The sequence below is a fragment of the Vanessa atalanta genome, chromosome Z, assembly GCF_905147765.1.
Source record: "Vanessa atalanta chromosome Z, ilVanAtal1.2, whole genome shotgun sequence".
Classification (NCBI taxonomy): Eukaryota; Metazoa; Arthropoda; class Insecta; order Lepidoptera; family Nymphalidae; genus Vanessa; species Vanessa atalanta.
Window position 1 is genome coordinate 8993565 of NC_061902.1, and position 19865 is coordinate 9013429.

The window sequence follows — 19865 nt, forward strand, 5'->3', positions numbered from 1 at the left end:
TTACGCAATACATGAAAAAAATTTACTAGAAAAAAGTAGGTTTTAAAAAGCATACAGGAAAACTTTATAACATGTGTCTATCTTCTTCTACCTTAGACTTATACTAATATGTAATAGTACTTTGAGTATTCATAGTAACTATTTTTATCTACTAAATAATAGTATAAAACATTATTATAGTATCGGTTATTTGCGAAGCCATATTCATCAATTCATTTTTAATCCCTATTCAGAGAAATGAGTATTTGGGTCCTTGGGTATTTAATACAGATAAAATTGCCTTACTTTTATAATCTCATTAATAAACGTTATAAAATAAAGTAATATAACTACTTGATATTTTCTTTATTAATAAATTTCACCCATGCGAAACCGAGGCGGGTTGTAGTATTCTATGATATCGACAACTGAATTTGCAAAAAATAATATTCGTTGTTAAATTTATCGGATAAATTACATTAGGTAGTATATAATTGGCGGTTTTCATAATCGCTGCAAAAAGATTGTTTTTTTTTGTTTTTCATTATAAGCGATTTATAAAGATTTATGTAGATAGCTAGTAAATAATATAGTAAATAAGTAATATTCCGTCAATTTTCGATGTTTCGTGTACAGAGTACAATAACAGTTGAAACTTGAAGTGACATGTTTCATTCATTCAAAGCCAGGAGAAAATATATTACATTTCATTTATTTACATTATATATTCCTTTATAAAAATTACCATTGCATAATAATGTTATTTAAGTTACTTAGCGGGAACAGGTGGTTTTAATAAGTTTGTTTGAATACGAGTGTAACTCCTACTAGTTATGAAAGTCTTTCAATACTCACGACATGTTACGACAAAGAAAATATGGGTGAATAAATGTTTTCAATAACAATATGTCAGCTCAGAAAATATATTGCCACGACATATGAATAACAACTATTTGGGCGTGTTACATTTTTCCTGGTCAAACCTCGTAAACAAAATATCAATTACACATCAATTAAATTAGTTAATCGATTTGAGAACTGAGTTTATATAATATTAAGCTATAGTGTATTTACTTGGGTTTTAGTATTTTAGATTGATTTCTTAGTCTGGGTGCTAGCTAATAAGACTGCAGATCACGAAGTTCTGGAGTCAAGATTTAAAGAGTCGATCGAAGTGTTCGGGCCAATAAAAAGTTATTGAGTATTTCTGTCAAGAAAATGTTGATAAGAGACCGGGGTTTAGAATCCTCGGAGAGCACGCACAGCTGAATTACTATCCCTTTCGGATTGTCATAATTTTGGATTCAGAGAATAAGCAATTAGAACGCATGTGCATCTGCTTTGTACATACCCCAGTGCGTAGTAATATTTCTTTACAATTAACTGGTCTCTATTGATTAATCGTGGTCAGTCAGTTGTCCATTAACATCTTTACATCTTTACAAAATAAGGGAGGTTAATACATGTCAATTTTTAACATTTCCTGGCCACAGTCACCTTAAAAAAAATCAATTGTAATTTTTGACATAAATATATTTGACATTTGTTTCCTGTCCAGTTTTAAATATTTATTATACAAGTATTTATATAAAAAGTAGTGCTTATGTGCACTTATAACTATGACGGTAAGCAAACTTTCATAATTATCGCCTAAAAAATTAGCTCTTTAATTCAATATACAAGACAATTATGCTTACGATAAGGCATTGAAGCGCAGTCACAAAACATATAACATTTGAAGCTGACAGAGTTAATGGTATAAATTGTTTATGTACATACTGAATAGAACTCATAGTAAGTTTCGTATACATTTAATTCGTATAGTTATTATTTAATAATTAATTGCGAAATGAAAATCATAATAAGTAACGAACTTTGAATCTCGGGCAATCTGCTATATGTATCAAAAACGATGACGATACACCGTGTTTATCTCGGAATATAATCTGTGATTGTACAATGTTAAAATATAAACATGCAAATCTTAGCTTTGACCTACATCAATATAATTAAATATAATATAGAAATATGTTTTAAATATTCAATTATTTCGTTAAGTCGGTATTTGAGCGATTATTAATAACTAAGAGCTGCAACTGCCATTGTAAAGTCGTATGGCATCGGAAGATCCTATTTATTAATAAGTTGAAGTGTCTAATGTGAAAAAATGCTTACGTACTTCCTTGGTTCGAGCTTGCGTGCTAATTCATCAAATTAGGTTCAGTGATTTGGCCGTGAAAGCGTAACAGACAGACAGATAGACACACAGGGTTACTTCGCATTTATTACATTAGTAGATATATTAATTAATTATTTTCGATTTTTATTTAATATGAACTTAAGAAATCTCATAATTTTGGAATTAAAAGTAATGTTGTTATGTACTCAGATATTTTACCTTGGCAATGTTTTAATATCGAGTTGGACATGCAATATTGTCACTAATGTAATTGTAAATAAATAAAAAAAATATACATCTGTTTCGATCTTGTTAACAACTAAATTAAACGTAATTTGAAGTAAAAGATTCGATAGTCTATTTATTTTAAAACATACGTTAAAAGTATAATATAAAAAATGTAAGCTTAACTTCCCTGTTTGTATAAACTGTGTAAGTTGTTGTATATTCACAATTGAAAATTATAATATTCAATATATTTTTACTTTCATTTAAATAAAAAAAATATTTAGCCTTCAAAAACTCAACGCAAAACTCGTTCTTGTCTGCGGGAATCACCAAAAAGCTGCACTTCAATCGACCAGACCGATATTAGTCCCAAGCTTAATATTTTGCCAAAGCTATGGGGTACTCTTAAAAAAGTTGATTATCAAATGAGAGTACTCTCTAAATCACCACGCGAGAGGATTACGGCTTCCGAATCAAATTTGGTAAGTTTAATTCATACTTTTGATACGGTACATTTTTGTTTGAACAATTTATGTTAGTTTTGTCTAAACGGTATGTTTTTTTAGCCTTTCAACAATGCTCAGCTTACAACAGAACAATACCGCGTAGATAAAGATAAGTCTGCGCGGGGTGACGATATAGTGTCTGATTCTGATAACATGAAAGTACCCTCCGACTCTTCAATAAAATGCACAAAAATGACCTCAAATATCAAAGGTCATGATTGTAAAAAGTTACAGAAGATTTGGAAAAATGATAAATCAGACAAATCAGGCAACGTATCTAAAGTAATAAATAATTATTTTTCCTATAAGATCTTAACATACAATAAAATACAACAAAAATTCACAAACGTTTTCTATTTCAGAAATCACCGGAACGTAAGCAATACAACTTTAAGAATAACTCGATTAATTCGCTAAAAATATTGGATTATTTGGAATTTGACATTTTGTTTGACATGTGTAATAAGTAGAAAATGTTTGTACTTGCAGTTTCACAGTCACCCGCAGAAGCGGAAGACACGCTCACAAAACAGATACGTGACATTCATACCGAAACACGAAAAAGTACAAGAATTATTAGAGATTCAAGAGTGAGACTAACCGAGATACAAAAGGTTTAAAGGTGTATCCATTCGAAATAATAAATGAATACAAACAATAACATTAGTAATTATAATTCTGTGTTTTTTTTCAGAAAGAGAATCTAACTGAAGCCGATATAAAGGAACTCGGTGAAAGAAATGAACTACTACTTCGAGAAATGGAACGCTTTGATCGTCTTACTAAAACTATACAGAAACTAGTAGGCGACGAAGTATTGCAAATGAAAAAATCCAAGGAACATTGCCAACCAACCTATTACATTCCAAGCGATGTCTACGGTTAACAACACTCGCGTTTTCTATCAACTTTTCAAACATTTTTATTCCGTTACCTATGTTTTATCCTAAATCCTAAGAAATATACACAACAATACAATCTTAGACATTTCGTTACGGTTAAAACATGTTTTAAATAATAGATAATGACAGTGAGCTTTTTGTGGTGCTGAATTGGTACCACCCACTTTTACCACCGATATATTATTCTATTATCAAACAGCAATAAATCAATACTTAGTATTTTTGAGTTCAGGCATGAGGAACATAATATCCTCGTTCCTAAAGTTGATGGCGCATTTGTGATGTAAGGAATAGTTATTATTTCTTACAGCGCCAATGTTTAAGATGGTCGTGACCATTTACCATCAGATGGCCCATTTGCCCGTCCGCCTACCTACATCATAAAAAAAGATAATTGAATAATAAACTTAACTGATGTTCGGTTTGACGATCGTAACAAATTTTACAGATTCATCAATGTACCAGGAAATGAAAATGAACCATCCGACGGTACTTTTAGCGACTCGTAAAAATAAAATTCCAGGTGTTGGCGCGTCGGAGCTGACTCGAAGTAAATCAGTATGTGTGCAATGCAGAAAATAGTGGTTTTTGTATTTTTTTATATATACCATGTATCATTTCATAAATTATAAAAATTTTAAGCTGACTCGCGTTTCTTTAAGGAAATTGACTTGACACGGAAATTGAGTGAAAGTTACGACATGCAGGAGAAGCTGGTGGCGGATAATGCGGATTTAGAAGTCAAGAGGTTCGATCTTGAATTTGAATTGATATAATCCTACATATAAAATCTGCAAGAGTGAAATATGATATCCTTTTGTAGTCTACTTTATTGTAAGGCTTTAGGAGACCGTTAGTGACATGTGATATATTATGGAGTTACCTATATTTATTGATTTTTGCACAACATCATCATTTTATATGCATTAGTTTGTGCGAGGGGCGACATTTATATTAAAAGTATACTCTATCAGCCAGTGAAGATACGAAAGAATATAAATATTTTACATACATTTTTATTTAAATTAGTCACATAGTAAAAGTATATTATAAACCGGATAGTAACGAGCTCGATCAACTTCATTTTTTATGCTTATTATAATTTATTCAGTAATTTATCTATATACATATATAAAATAGCATGTCATGACTGACTGATTCGTCATTGATAAGCGTAAATTATTATAGTTAGAGCCATGAAATTGGATGAGTAGGATCGTATTATTGAGAAGACACCCACTAAGGAAGGAATTTTGGAAATTCTACTCCTAAGGGGGTGCAACAGCGGTTGAAAGTTTGTATGGAAGTCCGTCATTTTATAAATTAGAAACATGAAACTTTAATTTTTGGATCCTGTTTTATAATGAGTAGATACATATTTAAGCGTTTATGGATATCCTACTCCTAAGGGGGTGAAAAAAGGGTTGAAATTTTGTATGGAAATCGGTCATTTTTAAAGTTAGAAGCATGAAACTTTATTTTTGGGATACTGATAAAAATAAGTAGACGCGTATTTAAGCGTTTCCAGATATTCTATCTCTAAAGGGTGTAATACACACCAATGTAGTGACAATAAGTTCTTAAAGTAATATATTGAGTTAATCAATAAACATACTCAACTTCCGCAGAGGGCATAAGCTAGTTTAAACATACTAGATTAATAAAAATGACGTGTATGAATTGCTGTTCAAAAGTGGAACATTGAATATTTTGTCATAGAATGTTGTGTCACGTAGGCCTTTGTCACTATTGTCACGAAGCCGTCAGTCTTCCCGGCCTATAATTATGAAATCATGAAAACGTAAAAATTGAAAATGTTTAAATTCAGGTAAGTTTTATTTAATATACATTTTAGGTACATACTTTATAAGGAATTGATGACAAAGGATCAGAATTTGGAAACATGTCGGTCCCAGATCAAGAGGCTTCAAGGTGAATTAAAATTAATGAACAATGAAAATGCATTGCTGCATGAAAAGTTAAATAAGAATAGTCCTGAGGTACTTATTATGTATACAATAATATGATCATTGTTTAGTCTTCTAGAGTTTTATAGTTAATATATAAAAGTTGAATAGTTTATGAATAAAGAGATTTATTTAAAGTTATAGTTAGTAGCGAAATTTCGACAATTAACGAAGTATGTATGTACTTATAGGGCGATGCTACTGCGATGAACCAAGAATTTTCATGTCATCAAGCAAGTGAAAATTTTAGTCAGGTTTGGTTTTTAATTTATTTTAGATATATTTAATGTTTTAAAAACGAATCGTATTCAAATTAATCCTTTACCGCTCATAATATGTATGCATATTGTGGCCAAGATGCTACAGCATCTGAATAAAATCAGGCTCCTGATGGGAGCGTAGGTTCTAATCTTACAGCTTGCAGATTATGCCTACTCATCGCCGCCTATGTGCTTTAAATCATAATAATGGAAATTATAGTCAATATTTTACTAGATTAATTAGTAGTTGTATTTTTTTATTATATTTATTTTATTTATTATATATTTTTTTTTATTATATGTATATACATACACATGATATGCGAGTCGGTGTATCTTATCTTTAATTTATATTTTATTTTTAATTTTGTGTGCCTGTATTTTATTATTACCAATTATAATGACATTAATTGATATTACATTTTTGTGTTTTTCGTTCCCACTTTGAAGAATAAAAACGTGATGATTGTAATTTTTAGTGTTCTTTAAAGTGAATAAACTATATGTTTACTTATCAGGAAAACGATAAAATCCCAGTGAAAAACGTGGAAGATCTACTGTCAAAACTTAAAAATTATAAATCTTCAACATTAGAGCTTGTAAGTATGCCTTATATATTTTTGTGACTACAACCACAATTGAATATAATAAAATAAGTAACTAAGTGATAGGTAATATTATAAGATATTCAATATTTGCTCAGTTTATAATTAAAATGTTATCGACCCGAATAATTGGCAGTCATTTGGTAACATATATTAGGACTGTAAATGTGCCCAAGATGATCGAACGCTATCTACCTCTCTCTAATCTACCTCTTGAGGAGAATTCTAGAGCTTATTTCACCACGATGCTCCATGCAGAATGGTGGACACACATGTGACAGATTTCTGTGAAATTAGAGACAAACAAGATTTTTTTACAATGTTCCTTTAACCCAGTTTTAACCAATAATCATCATCATTCATCATTTTATAATGATATGATTTCAGTTATGCGGATACAAAATTATTTCGGATTATCCGATTGTTTCGAATAGTTTGGGGTACGGATGTTAGATTATTTAAATAATTTAAAAGAAATAAAAATACAAGATGTTAATTTGACTTTATTTTAGGTATAATTTAAAAAAAAACGAATAGTTTTGAAATACAATTAGCTACTCCTCTCTAAGTGTAACACTTCAAAAACTAAATTATAATAAATATTTTTATATCGGTTTCGGTTACGGTTACGGAGCTTCATAACATCCCTGATAGAATATGTGTTGTATGGGTACCACCAAATAGAGTATTTAAACGGTATGTTATACACGCGACCAAGCGAAGATACGAAGTGAGTCGGATTACAGGCGTAAATAATTTAATCGGTATTCCGAAGCAATAGGAATTATAATAAATTTCGTACGAGTATAGTTAGGGTTCATACATGAGATTGGCAACAATATAAGAACCCTTATGAGCTTAGTATAAACGCTTAGACGTCTGACGACTGCAACAGTCAGCAACGAGCGGCACGGAAAATAGTGATATTTGGCAGACGACCTAGTAACCTAGCCCTAAGTAAATATTCTCATTGTCATTCGCTTTCTGTTTCAATTATGTCAAAAATATAAGCATCTCATACAGATTACAATACCTGGATTTGTTATTTAAAGTGATTGTATAATGTATTTAAGAACAATATGAATAAACATTTTGATCAGTAATCTATTATCCCCAGACCATATTGACCGTGGTTGACTTGTGACTACAATGATTACCATTCGAATAATGGAATCTCAATCAGGCGGGATTATTTATAATATTACTAAGTCAATAATGTGTTAATGATAAAATCCACATAATCTATAAAACCGCATTCAATGAATTAATAAATTATGCATTCTTAATATGTAATTGTATTATTTAAGTTATATCAGTAATTTTGAAAGTCGCCTTCTTGCTTTTGGCTGACGAAGGCTGCAAATATGATCCCGTGGGTTAATATTTTAGATTTATGTTTCTAAAACAAAAACCAGTATAAACAGTAAGCAAGCAGACAACTGAAGTTTGAATTTGTTTAAATAAGACAATTACAATAATGTTCTCCTGGCTGACGGTCGGTCACGGCGGCAAATCACTGCAAGACAGACTACACAGAAAATATTAATATAAGTTGCACAAGTGTGTGCGCCAGCACATGATAATTCTTTTTTCACTCGCTGTCATGTTTTAAAGGAACGGTAATTCTATATGATAATTCTGAAGCGCAAGAAAGGCAACTTCTTCAATTATTTTATCTGAAACCCAATGAGTTATACTGGTCTGATCAGTGATTTGAACTCGGTTTTTGCATCCTAGAAGCCAGCCACTAAATTAACGAGACAGTTGAACCCAACTATAATAAGTAAATAATGTAGTAAATAATAACTTATAGGAGTAAATAGGTGATCATAAGTTTTTGTGATTTCATGTTAATTATTTGTATAAAAATATTTTTTTCATTTACGAAACCACAAGTGCTTGCGATATATCAAATATTCTATATTTTACATTTATCCCAGCAATTAACATATTTTGCATACATCATATAGAACAATTTTTAATCGTTTGGTCTTAAGAACAATATAAATTAATGTTAGTTTGTACATTTACGAAGTGCGTTATAACTTCTACAAGGTCAATAATAATTACATGTAAATAAGAGCTAGTTAATAAGTAGTATTAAAATTTAATGTCTTTATTGTACGTGCTTTTATTTATACGTATATAATTCCTTTATTCAATTGAGCTGAAACTTTGAACAGTTGTTGTGGGCACGTGCAGGTTTCTGATATAGAATTATCAACATTTGTGACGACGTATTCCTCAGTGTTCAATTCTAGACAGGTTAGCAAACTGCGCACGAAATATTTTTCCGTGCAAGTCTGTGCATAAACACAAGTTCATTTTATATTCCTACAATCTTACACTGCCAACTCCCAGACTTTAGCTGCTATTGGTATTTCCTCGGCAGAAAACTCCAATCATATTTTTTCTGGTCCGAGCTGCGGTTTGAACTCAGGACCTCGAGATCCGTATTCTTATAAGAACTATCAATGTACTACATTATGTGTAGCGACTAATTGTTTATAAATATTTTTAAACTGGCATTGCAATTCATTCCGCGCCTTAGCTAGTATGCAATATTACTTTTTATAATTAATAAGACAATATATTATTTGTAATTAGGAACAGTACGCCGTAAGTGAATAGATCTATAACATATTATTGTGGAAGGTATATCAATCAATGTGTCAGATAATACAAACAATGGAACTGTAATTATCTCGTAACTAAAATTTTCGAAATGATTGATCGCCCAAATATACTTCATTTAAAAAAAATAAAATAAAATGAGTGATTTTATCCTAAGTCCGTTTTATAAAATTGTAATTGGTTAGTACTATAAGGGGATTTATTAAAATGTATATCTGATGTTTGAAATATGAAAATCGGTATTTGGGTTTTTCTTTATGAGTTATTTAAAAATTCATCAAGTGATAGGCTGGAATTTAGGATGACAGTTTGTGTGGAAGTTATTCCCTATTTTTAAGGATTTTAATTCATGCTATTTTTCAACCAATTTTCGTCAATCGAACAGATAATTCGCACTTACTATGCCAAAGCGTCTTACAAATATGCGTCTTAAAAATCAACAACGTGTAAACGTATAAAATAGTCCATATCCATTCTAAAACTATAGGACAAAATTTCCCTCAAAACATTATATTTTTATCGTAAACCAGTAAAGTTTTTCATTTGCTTATGATATTGGTATGAGGTATGAACCCGAAATCAAAAATGAAATAATATACGTTTTGTAGTAATAATAAAATAATACTGTAATATTCAAAATGTGAAAGACTTAAGGCTGAATTAAAAAAATATATTAAGAAATAAAAATGATTGAACATTTTCATACATGATCTTTATGTATTGAATTGGTGAGTAAGTTTTGTTTAGAACGATTATTTTATATTGCTTTATTTTACAGGAAAACCAGCTCGGTGGCTTAGAGCTCGAGGTACGTAACATTCGCGTTGAAATGGCGGACGTGAAAGCGGCGGCAGTGAGTGCATGTCGAGGCGGCGGAGCGAGGAACACGTGCTTCGAACAACCGGTAATTTTAAAACGAATGTAATACGATCTCATTCGCTAACTCGTTGGAACGAATCGAATTCGACTATTAGAGAATACTTTTGTAGTGTAATTTTTATTTTATTTACATTTTTATTTTGTAATCATTTTACAAGGCCGACATTCTTAAGGAAAATGTATTACTAATAAATCACTAACATGAGTGATTTATTAGTTATATATTTTCACAAAATAATGACAACCACATAAAACATATTATGGTTGTCATTATTTTTAGATTCCGTACAATTTTAAATAAATTTGGGAATTGTACATGAATTAAGCACAATGCGGTTATTAAACTTTATTGCACACTTATACCTGGTGGTGGTGGTTGACCTTTGTGAAAATCAGTCTGGGTGGATAGGCATCATCCATTCCTCTGGTCATATTCCTCCGCTAAACAGCAAATCCTTTTATGGAGGTGTTCTGACACTACAGGCACAAAGGACAACATGGTTGGTGACGCATTGGCGACGATCTTTTTACAATACTACTGTCCAGAGATAAGGACTACTCCACTATAAGGTGGCTCATTTGCTCGACCGTCCTTAATTTATAATATAGGCATATAGTATATATAAAAAAAAACCACTGAAATATGAAATGTCAACAAACTTTAGATTGAGAATATGTTTATTCAATCCACAGCCGGGTGGGCCACCTGTTCCTCCAATGACTAGAGCCGTAAGTTACATTGACAATATTTAAAATTATTATAATAGTATGGATACATACTTATTTTGAGTTTAAGAAAATTAGAGAATGGACGGTTAATTAAATATACAGCTTACTGTAAAATATCTCGATAGTTTATTTATTCAAACATATTCACTTTTAACTGAGGTTAATACTGAGGATTTAAATATTTAAACAATAAAAAACAGTATTTTTCTTCCTATTACGTTTATAATATTTTCAACGCTGCCCTGTCTTAACCAGAACTCTAGATCGCATTGTAAAGGCTTTTGTTGTGTACTCGTGTACTGACAACGAAGAATTAAATTAATCGTACAATAATTTACATATATGTATAATATTCATAAGAGTTGTCTGATCATTGTGTTCGATTTCTAACAATTGTCTAATGACGTGTCTTTAAAGTAAGTTAATTTAAGTACAACGATTCAATCGAACAATCATTGGTTAAGTAATTACATACATTTAGTACATTTAGGTTTAAAGTAGGTAAATTTATCATTCATAACCCATTAGTGCGACATGTCGCGCGGACTGCCGCGCGTTGTCGGGCGCGGTTTATTTATTTATGTAATTCTTTGGCAACGCGTCTTGACGCCTATCAATAACTTGCATTAAAATCGCACGCGGATCTGCTCCATAGCCAACCTACGGCAACGGCCCACTACTTTGGCTCTAAACGTTACGCCTGTTAATATCCTTGCTAGTCGACGGCCCTAATAATGAGCAGCTTTGGATATTGTTTATTTATGCTGATCCAATGTGGGTTGATGGATGATTTTATACGGCAAATCTAGGTTTCCACACAATTTTTTTCTTAACTAAAGAACGAGCACGACATAAATTATAAACACAGATAAAGAATTACGTGTGCGTCTCGGGACGCCCGACAGAAATGATAATTTAAACTAATCTAAGTTGAACTATTTTATATTGAAATTGTTTAACTAAAAAAACCTTTGCTTATTACTTAAATTAAAAAAAAATCTAATGTATATATATTCAAGATTCTAACTAAGAATGTATAAAAGAAAGGGAAGCCAGGCAGACTGGCTCCGTAACGCGTTACGTAACGAAGCCATAAGAAGTTATCAGTAGTGCGATTCTGCAAAAACCACGTAAGGATTATAAACAGTTTTTATTTCTGAAGTCATTTCGATACGACCTTGAATTGAAAAATATTTGGTATTCCGTAACTATATGTCATATCGTGTGAAGCGAAAACTGTGAAGCGAGATGAGAGTGCAGCTACTTTTATTGCCGGTTTTTAAAAAAAACATTTTCAATTAGATCTTATTTATCTTTTATTAATAACACACTTTTATGCATTTAATCTGAATTTCTTATTTTGGCTCTTAGTTTTAGATTTAGTATATTCCATTGACTTGAAATACTTGTAATAGTAAGTATTTTTGTGTGATTATTAAATATACAAGTGTAGATCAGACATGACAGTATGTAGGAATCCAGTAGGTATCTTTTTCTTCAATTTTAAAAGAAGATTCAATTCAAGTATTTACTTATTGCTCCAAAATCTTTACCATGTAGCATCTATTTGTCTGTGTAGTTTGTCATGGTGTCTGGTTGTAGTAAACTACATATATCTGTTTACCCATTATTTATATTTTATATATATACCTGTATATATTCTAGTAAGATATTGTTGATTGAAATGGGTATTGATTGGGAGCTGTAGCGTTATATAAATTTGCAATGCATCTGAAACAGAATTATAATAAATGCATATGTTAATTGGAAGGAATAATTCCCTTGATATAAAAATCAGCAATTATATGTTAAAGACAATCTTTGTAAAATTGTAAACCTCAGATCAAGGCCTTAAAGTTTAATATAAAGGTTTTTGTTCTTCTATATTTTTTATATCTCTATTTTTTAGAACTCAATTGACAATGAATTCTTATTCATTCGTTACTGCAAGATAAATATGATTTGATTTGAATATGATGAAAATTTGCTTACTTATGTATACTTACGTTAGAAATAACTCTTATCTAGTGATAATATCACACCAAAGTAGCTTTATTTGGTCCTCGAATACGTTTTGAATAGATCACAAAGATTTATAGTTTTCACTTGAGCCTTCCGCCACATTATATCAACTTTTAATTTGACGTATTAAGTCGAAGTTAGTTTCATTTTTTTAAATCGAGATTGTGTTTGAGAATCGCAATTAATGTCATATAATACAGTTCTCATTGAAAATTAGTTCGTATTACTTACAATCTCACAAAGTGGCGCTAGTATATATTTAATTCGAGTTTCAGAATATCAAATATAGTTTTCATTAAAAATTCCACATGAGGAATCGAAATATGAGTTTTAGAATCACCTAGCAATTCAAAATGTGAAAACGGCGATTTTTGCCCGTATTCCTGAAACTGCATCTTAAATCGAAACTTCAGTTAAAATTAAATCTAGACACGCGGTAGCGTGTCAGCCAAGTTCTAGTAACAGAACTGGCTAGTAGCACCGTGTGTAATATTACACGAACCATTTGGAGCCACTTTTGACCTTCTCATAACTCAAAAACTATTTGACATAGATGTGTCAAATTTGGCTCATATATTAAAACTCGCGAGATACATATGTGTTCCAAATTTCATAAACGCATCTCAAATGGTTATTTAGATATTAACGTCTAAAAATCATCATTTTTATCACTGACTGACCTATAGATCAAAACTATATCCTACTTCCAGGTGACCTAGAAAGTTCAAATTTGGCATGCAGGTAGATAATTAGGCCAATATAAAGGAAAAAATCTGAAACTGGTAATTTTTTATCATTTTATTATAATTTTTCATTTTATTGGGTCTATAGGAACACTTATATACTTAGTTCCTGTAATAACTGTAATAATAAAAAAATGATGTAAGAACCAGCAATCAAAACTTATGACAGCCGGTCTTCAAGTGGATTTTAAGGTCTTCACGTGAATATATAACAAGTTGAATACCACCCTTAAGTTTTTTAAATCCAAATATTTCCGTTTTAGTACTTATGAGTATAGCCGACTTTCGTATTTATTACGTTATTAACTAGCATTTAGCGCACATCAATGGTGCCAAATAATTATACTTAAAAAAATAATAATAATAGGCATTTCGGTACACGGCGCGCGACGCGACGCCGGAACAGCGGGTTAGGAGCGTTGCGATTAAACCTTAACGCGGACGTGTCTGAGCGAGTGGCAACCGCGCTCATAAGAATTATTTCAATACCCTCCGATGGAAACTGCCTAGTCTATTCGACTGCATATTTTTTGTTTGAGTATACTAGTATACAACAATAAAAAAGGTTTCGTGAGATTGTAGTAGAGTATGTATATCGTAACTGGAATGATTTAAGTTTGTACTTTAGCGCTACAAACGGGGATCCTTATTGCTTGGAAGAACAGTATCGAGCAAGCATGCTGATGTCAGCAAAGGACTGATGAATGGGTCCAATGGAAAAATAGAGAAGGTACATTGGGGACGTCGATAACAGCAATAGCGCACGTAAAATAACAATTCAATTTAAACATAATTTAATTTGCGAACTAGAAGTCAAAACCAAGTTACAGATATTAAGTAATGTACATATATGTTCAAAGGAAATAATTCTCTATTTGCTTAGCATATTCTACTATTATACACAAATTACAAGGCCTTCGCCTTGACGGTGCTCTTTTCGACATAGGCTCCTCTATATTAAGTAAAGAGCAGGCTTACGTTGGCCTCTCTAGAGTTAAAACCTCAGATGGAGTACATCTTATCAATTTAGGTCCAATTCAAATCAAGACACAAGAGAGCTCTATTGTAGAGTACAACCGTCTGCGCACGTTATACCACCCCTACTTGGCCAAATTAAGTATAAACAGAAAACGCGTAAAAAAAAATCCGGACACTGAATGGGCAATTCACTCGAACATTTCAGAGGTACCTACAAGAAAAATAAGAACGTATCAAAAAAAAGACAATTATACCCCGTAAACGTAGGAAAATAGAATAGCTTAACAAAAACCATTTGGTATTAATTTTGTTATTAATAAGTACCTATTAATAATTTATATACAAAAAGTAGTGATATCCCATCAAAAACATAAATGTAAAAATGAGAGCCAAGTTAAATATTATGATATATACCTTGGTTGTTGACTTCAACGACAAAAGAAGTGAGATCTAAATTTTTGCCAAGTTAAATAGCCCTTCTGAAATTTATTTATAACTACATAAAATAGCATTTCTTCTTATAACTTGGGATAATATATTGTTGCCTAAGGTCTGACTTGGCTAGTTCTTATATGTTTATAAACACAACTTGTAGTTTGTGTTTAGAATAACAAATTATAACTCAGAACATCTAAGAAGAATGGAGGACAGCTCAGTATTGCTCAGTATTGCTTAGTATATACGTACATTAAGAGCTGTGATGGTCCAGTCACTAGAAAACATTAATCTTAACCAGATATTGCGAGTTCATATCTAGACAAGTACCATTGAATATTTGCGTGCTTAATTTGTGTTTATAATTCATTTGTAAAGGCTTAGAACTTACGAAGGCTATAATATAATTCTTATATGAGAACTAGCCAAGTCAGACCTTAGGCAACAATATATTATCCCAAGTTATAAGAAGAAATGCTATTTTATGTAGTTATAAATAAATTTCAGAAGGGCTATTTAACTTGGCAAAAATTTAGATCTCACTTCTTTTGTCGTTGAAGTCAACAACCAAGGTATATATCATAATATTTAACTTGGCTCTCATTTTTACATTTATGTTTTTGATGGGATTACTTTTACAGGATGCAAATTGTAATATGCATCTTCCCATAGATTTAATTCAATATGCTATAGACTCACTTTTAATTACTGACTTCCCTTTTCCTTCCTTGTTATGAAAGTGAAATTTTATATATTTCATAAAAGTTTTCGAAATTTTAATACGACATTTATTTTTCAATTATATCCCGCTTTAGATGTAATTGTAATTCACGGCTGCGTCCGGAATTATGGATTAATCTCGTTGGTGATACTTAATTGACCTAATTATTTATGAAGTGTCATATAAAATGTTTATGGAGTCGTTTGTCATGATGTAATTTATATCTTAATTATTTTAAAACGTTAATAAATTCAATTATTTTTTAAACATTGGTCACAATAAAATAATATAACATGTTTGTGGTTTTTAGGAATTCATGAGATACAATTAAAATCTATTTAAAAGTTTACTATTCGCGCTGACAACATATTTACGTAGAATTATATAAAAAAACTTGCTTTGTTATTACCTTTTTTAAAAGGAGGATGTAATAAAAACATTTCGACAATTTAATTAATTCATTAATTATATAATACTGTCCGTCCGTTTTATTGTTTTATACATTGTATCGAATACATCTCAAACAGCTTCTCTGGTTGTAAATGACTTCTTTTTTCTTGAGTAATTGTCACGGATGGTCTATTCTAGGTTGGTCTCGAAGATATAATTTATTTTATGTGAACCGTCTATAAGGTAAGACCGACTCGTACGCCGTGGCGGCAAACGGCTGGACATCCTTTTATATCTTTATACCTCCAACGCTCTGTACCGCTGACCCTACTCCTTCGTTCACGCATATACTGTATAAGTACTTATATATATATATATATATATATATATATATTATTAAAACAATAAAGATTAATATTACTCCATATTTATTTAAAGCTATTTTTTCCAATAATTGTTTTGAAATATAACGTCTCTTCTGTGTTTATTATTTTTTTTTTTGAAACAAAACGTAGAAGGAAACGTCTATATTAAATTTCCAATTTGTATAAACATCAATGTTTATCTTTCAAACTTCATGAGTTGTTAGAAATGATTTAATTTTAGCTTTTATTTCTCCTCGTAAGACACAACTATTTATTGTCGAATCTTTATCTGTACTTACTCAAAATAATAAGATATTTATACAATATTACATTAGAATTACTATAGTTTTATTTTAAAAACCTAACCTTACTCCTGGTGTAAATATACCAGGAGTTAAGTAAGGAACTTTTTAGCTACATAGTAGTACTAAAATTTTAATGTTATTCAAATTGCTTGCACCTATATAATATATAATTAATTTTTTAGTGTGGTGTCTGTCCACCATGTCCGGCCCCTTGCAACCCAAACGCTCCTCCGGTAAGATATAACTTTATTATATATTATTTTGATTCTTATCTACTTTATTTAAATGACACAATAGTTGTAATTTGCTATTCTCTTTTAATATTGATCTGACTACTTCCTATTCTTTTGTTGCTAACATCAGAAAGATTTACAGTTAAGTAATAAATGTTTTACTGTTATTTAAGACTCCAGCAGAGAGAGAAGTACAGAAACTTACAATACAGCTTCGGCAGACTGAAGAGAGTTTAAAAACTAAAGTCACTGAGGTAGTATTAAATAATTTCTTAATAGTAACTTCATATAATATTTTGTATTATTAAGTTTCTAGCTAATCGATTTCATCTTTAGTGCGCAATGCTACGAACGGATTTGTTAAAAAAGAAAGAGGAGTTGGAAAAAGAAAGATGTCAGCATCGAGAAGTTCAGAATAAACTTAGAGAGTTAGAAATGAAGTTTGAAGGTTTAACGACGCATACAAATATGATGATGGGTACCAAGGAACAAGCATTTGAGCAAGAAGTTAACGTGAGAGCTCTGAAGCAATGCTACAGAGAAGCAAGAGAAGAAATAGATGAATTAAGAACATTAATGAAAGAACAGAACAATCAGCTACAAGATTATAGAGTAAAGGTAAGTTTAAAGGAAGGTTTTTGAAAAGTAAGTATGTGTGAGCATAATATTTAAAATACAAAAAATTTTTGTGTTTTAGTACTTACAAGCTCAACAACTAGTCGAAGAACAAAGGAGGCAGATGGACTTGATGGATATGGATAACACTAGGATAAGTGAGCAGATTAATCTCGAGATTCAGAGAGTTAAAGTAACTATCAATATAATAACAATGTTTCATTAGTTGGATAGGAAACAATAATACATTTTATTGAAATTAACTAACAATATATCTATAGCTGAAATTCCAAGAAAAATTGCAAGAGTTGGCGCCAATTCCTGACCTTTTAAAGGCAACACAGATGAAATTAAAGGATGCACAGCAATCGCAAGCAATAGCCGAACATAACGCCGAACAATTAGCCAGAGAATTAAATTCGGCTAGGGAAAAGGTTTAGTTTAATAATTTATTATTATAACAAAATATTCAAGGCATAGTATAAGTTGGCGTAGAATAAACTTTTTTTATAGATATTATCTCACGATTTTAATGATATCAATAGAATTAATCATATTATAAGTTTAATTAGAGTTAATAATTGTATCCATTAATATTCCTATATAATCTACTTATTAATAAATTCATATAAAAGTTTGCAATATGTCTATCTGTTTGTCAAATATAAAATTGTTATGATTTGACAGGTTCACGTTCTTTTGCATAATAGCCTGAAACCTCCTGAAAAACCTCCGGAAAGAAGTGCCGATGAGAAACAAATGGCTCTATTGCAACAAAGGATATCACAACTTACGGAAACGAATTTGTCTCTGAAGAGTGAAATTGAACGATTAAAGTAAAGTTTTTATCCTTTTTTAATGTGACATAAAACGAAAAAAAAGAAGTATTTTTTTTATGTCAAACTTAAATAGAGCCACAGTACTGTCAGGTTATTTAAAAAAGACGTTGCTACCACTTTCAGGGCTAATGTGATTCGTATGGAGGAGTCCGTCTTAGCTAATGAAAAACGACTACATGAGAAGATGCATGAATGCGCCCAGCTAGGCGGAGAGCTAGATCGTGCAAGAGATGAGGCTGCTCGTGCTCTACAGCGGTCTAATGAACGCACTGAAACCTTGCGAAAGTACGTAGTAAAATCAACTTTGTTGTAAAAAAAAACATATTTTACGTCATGAGTATGTCGTATCCTCCTAAAATATAACGTTGATGCAATGAATTAAAAAGATTGAGTGTGACATTTTAATGTATACATTTTCGTAATAGAAACATAAATCAGTCAGACCAAATCAAATAAATTTTATATTGAGATTAAAGTTTCAAGTTGCTTATGCTTTTTTATTTTTATTTAGGTGTATGCAGACGTCTATAGGAGAATTGGAGAGACAACTAGCAAGTACGAGAGCACAAGTTAAGACAGCAGAGAAGGACAGAGAGGAAGTAAGTTTATTTTAGTGTATATAAATAATTAGGATTATTATAAAAAATCTATGTAACTAAATATTTCTCCGCAGTTGCAATGTCGTATGCAGTGTCAGATAAAAAGGCTCAATGAAAACTTTGAGCAGGCACAGCTCCGTATATTGGGGTTGCAGACCCAAGTGCAGACTCTCAGACGCACGGCGTCCAGTACAGGTGAAGGCGAAGGTGATGCTGATCAACTAGAATGCGCATGTAAAACATTTTTTGACAACCCTTAACCGTGTTAAGTAAGATTTTATTTGTGGATTTAGTGGATTTAGTCTTCGTATGGTCTTATTAACTTTGATCGAAGAATTTGTAATCTTTATAGTTTAAAAATAATTCTGCTCCTGTTGGTAATACATTGCTATTATGATTTATTGTAACTTGAATAAAACTAAAAGGTTTATGTAATAAATTCTATGGAATATTCACGTTTGAATAATGACAATAAACTGAAACTTAACTAAGTTCGAACTAGAAATTCACTAGTTGTGTCCACTGGAATTTGTTCTAATTTTAAACTTGGAAAATCTAGATAGTTTCCCAACGGAGTAGCATTGCCTTTTGTTGAGTAGGGTCATTGTTATCGTTCACTTTGATCCCTCTTGCTTCTGATATTGTAAAATTCCTTTACACAAAATTATTTTTAAGCGTTATATTAAAATGAAATTCTGGAATGTATATTTAGAAACAAATATATTTTTTACTTATATAATGGTGTTCATTTT

The 19865-nt window shown here is 31.0% G+C and overlaps 1 protein-coding gene across 2 annotated transcripts; it reads left to right on the plus strand.

Annotated features, from left to right (window-relative positions):
• Positions 1 to 1547: 1547 nt before the first annotated feature.
• Positions 1548 to 19807, plus strand: LOC125075865 (outer dense fiber protein 2-like). Of its 2 annotated transcripts, none has more exons than XM_047687683.1 (22): positions 1548 to 1604; positions 2671 to 2868; positions 2953 to 3174; positions 3255 to 3267; positions 3382 to 3506; positions 3587 to 3773; positions 4243 to 4352; positions 4457 to 4542; positions 5650 to 5794; positions 5953 to 6015; positions 6540 to 6620; positions 10039 to 10164; positions 10833 to 10868; positions 17010 to 17060; positions 17234 to 17314; positions 17397 to 17678; positions 17758 to 17868; positions 17957 to 18109; positions 18363 to 18511; positions 18638 to 18799; positions 19026 to 19113; positions 19188 to 19807. In XM_047687683.1, the coding sequence occupies exons 1-22, from the start codon at positions 1599 to 1601 to the stop codon at positions 19371 to 19373; spliced, it is 2661 nt and encodes an 886-aa protein (XP_047543639.1). In that variant the 5' UTR covers positions 1548 to 1598; the 3' UTR covers positions 19374 to 19807. The 2 variants fall into 2 exon arrangements, with proteins under 2 accessions (XP_047543639.1, XP_047543640.1); XM_047687684.1 differs by lacking the exon at positions 1548 to 1604 and adding an exon at positions 2525 to 2590.
• The last annotated feature ends 58 nt before the right edge of the window (positions 19808 to 19865 follow it).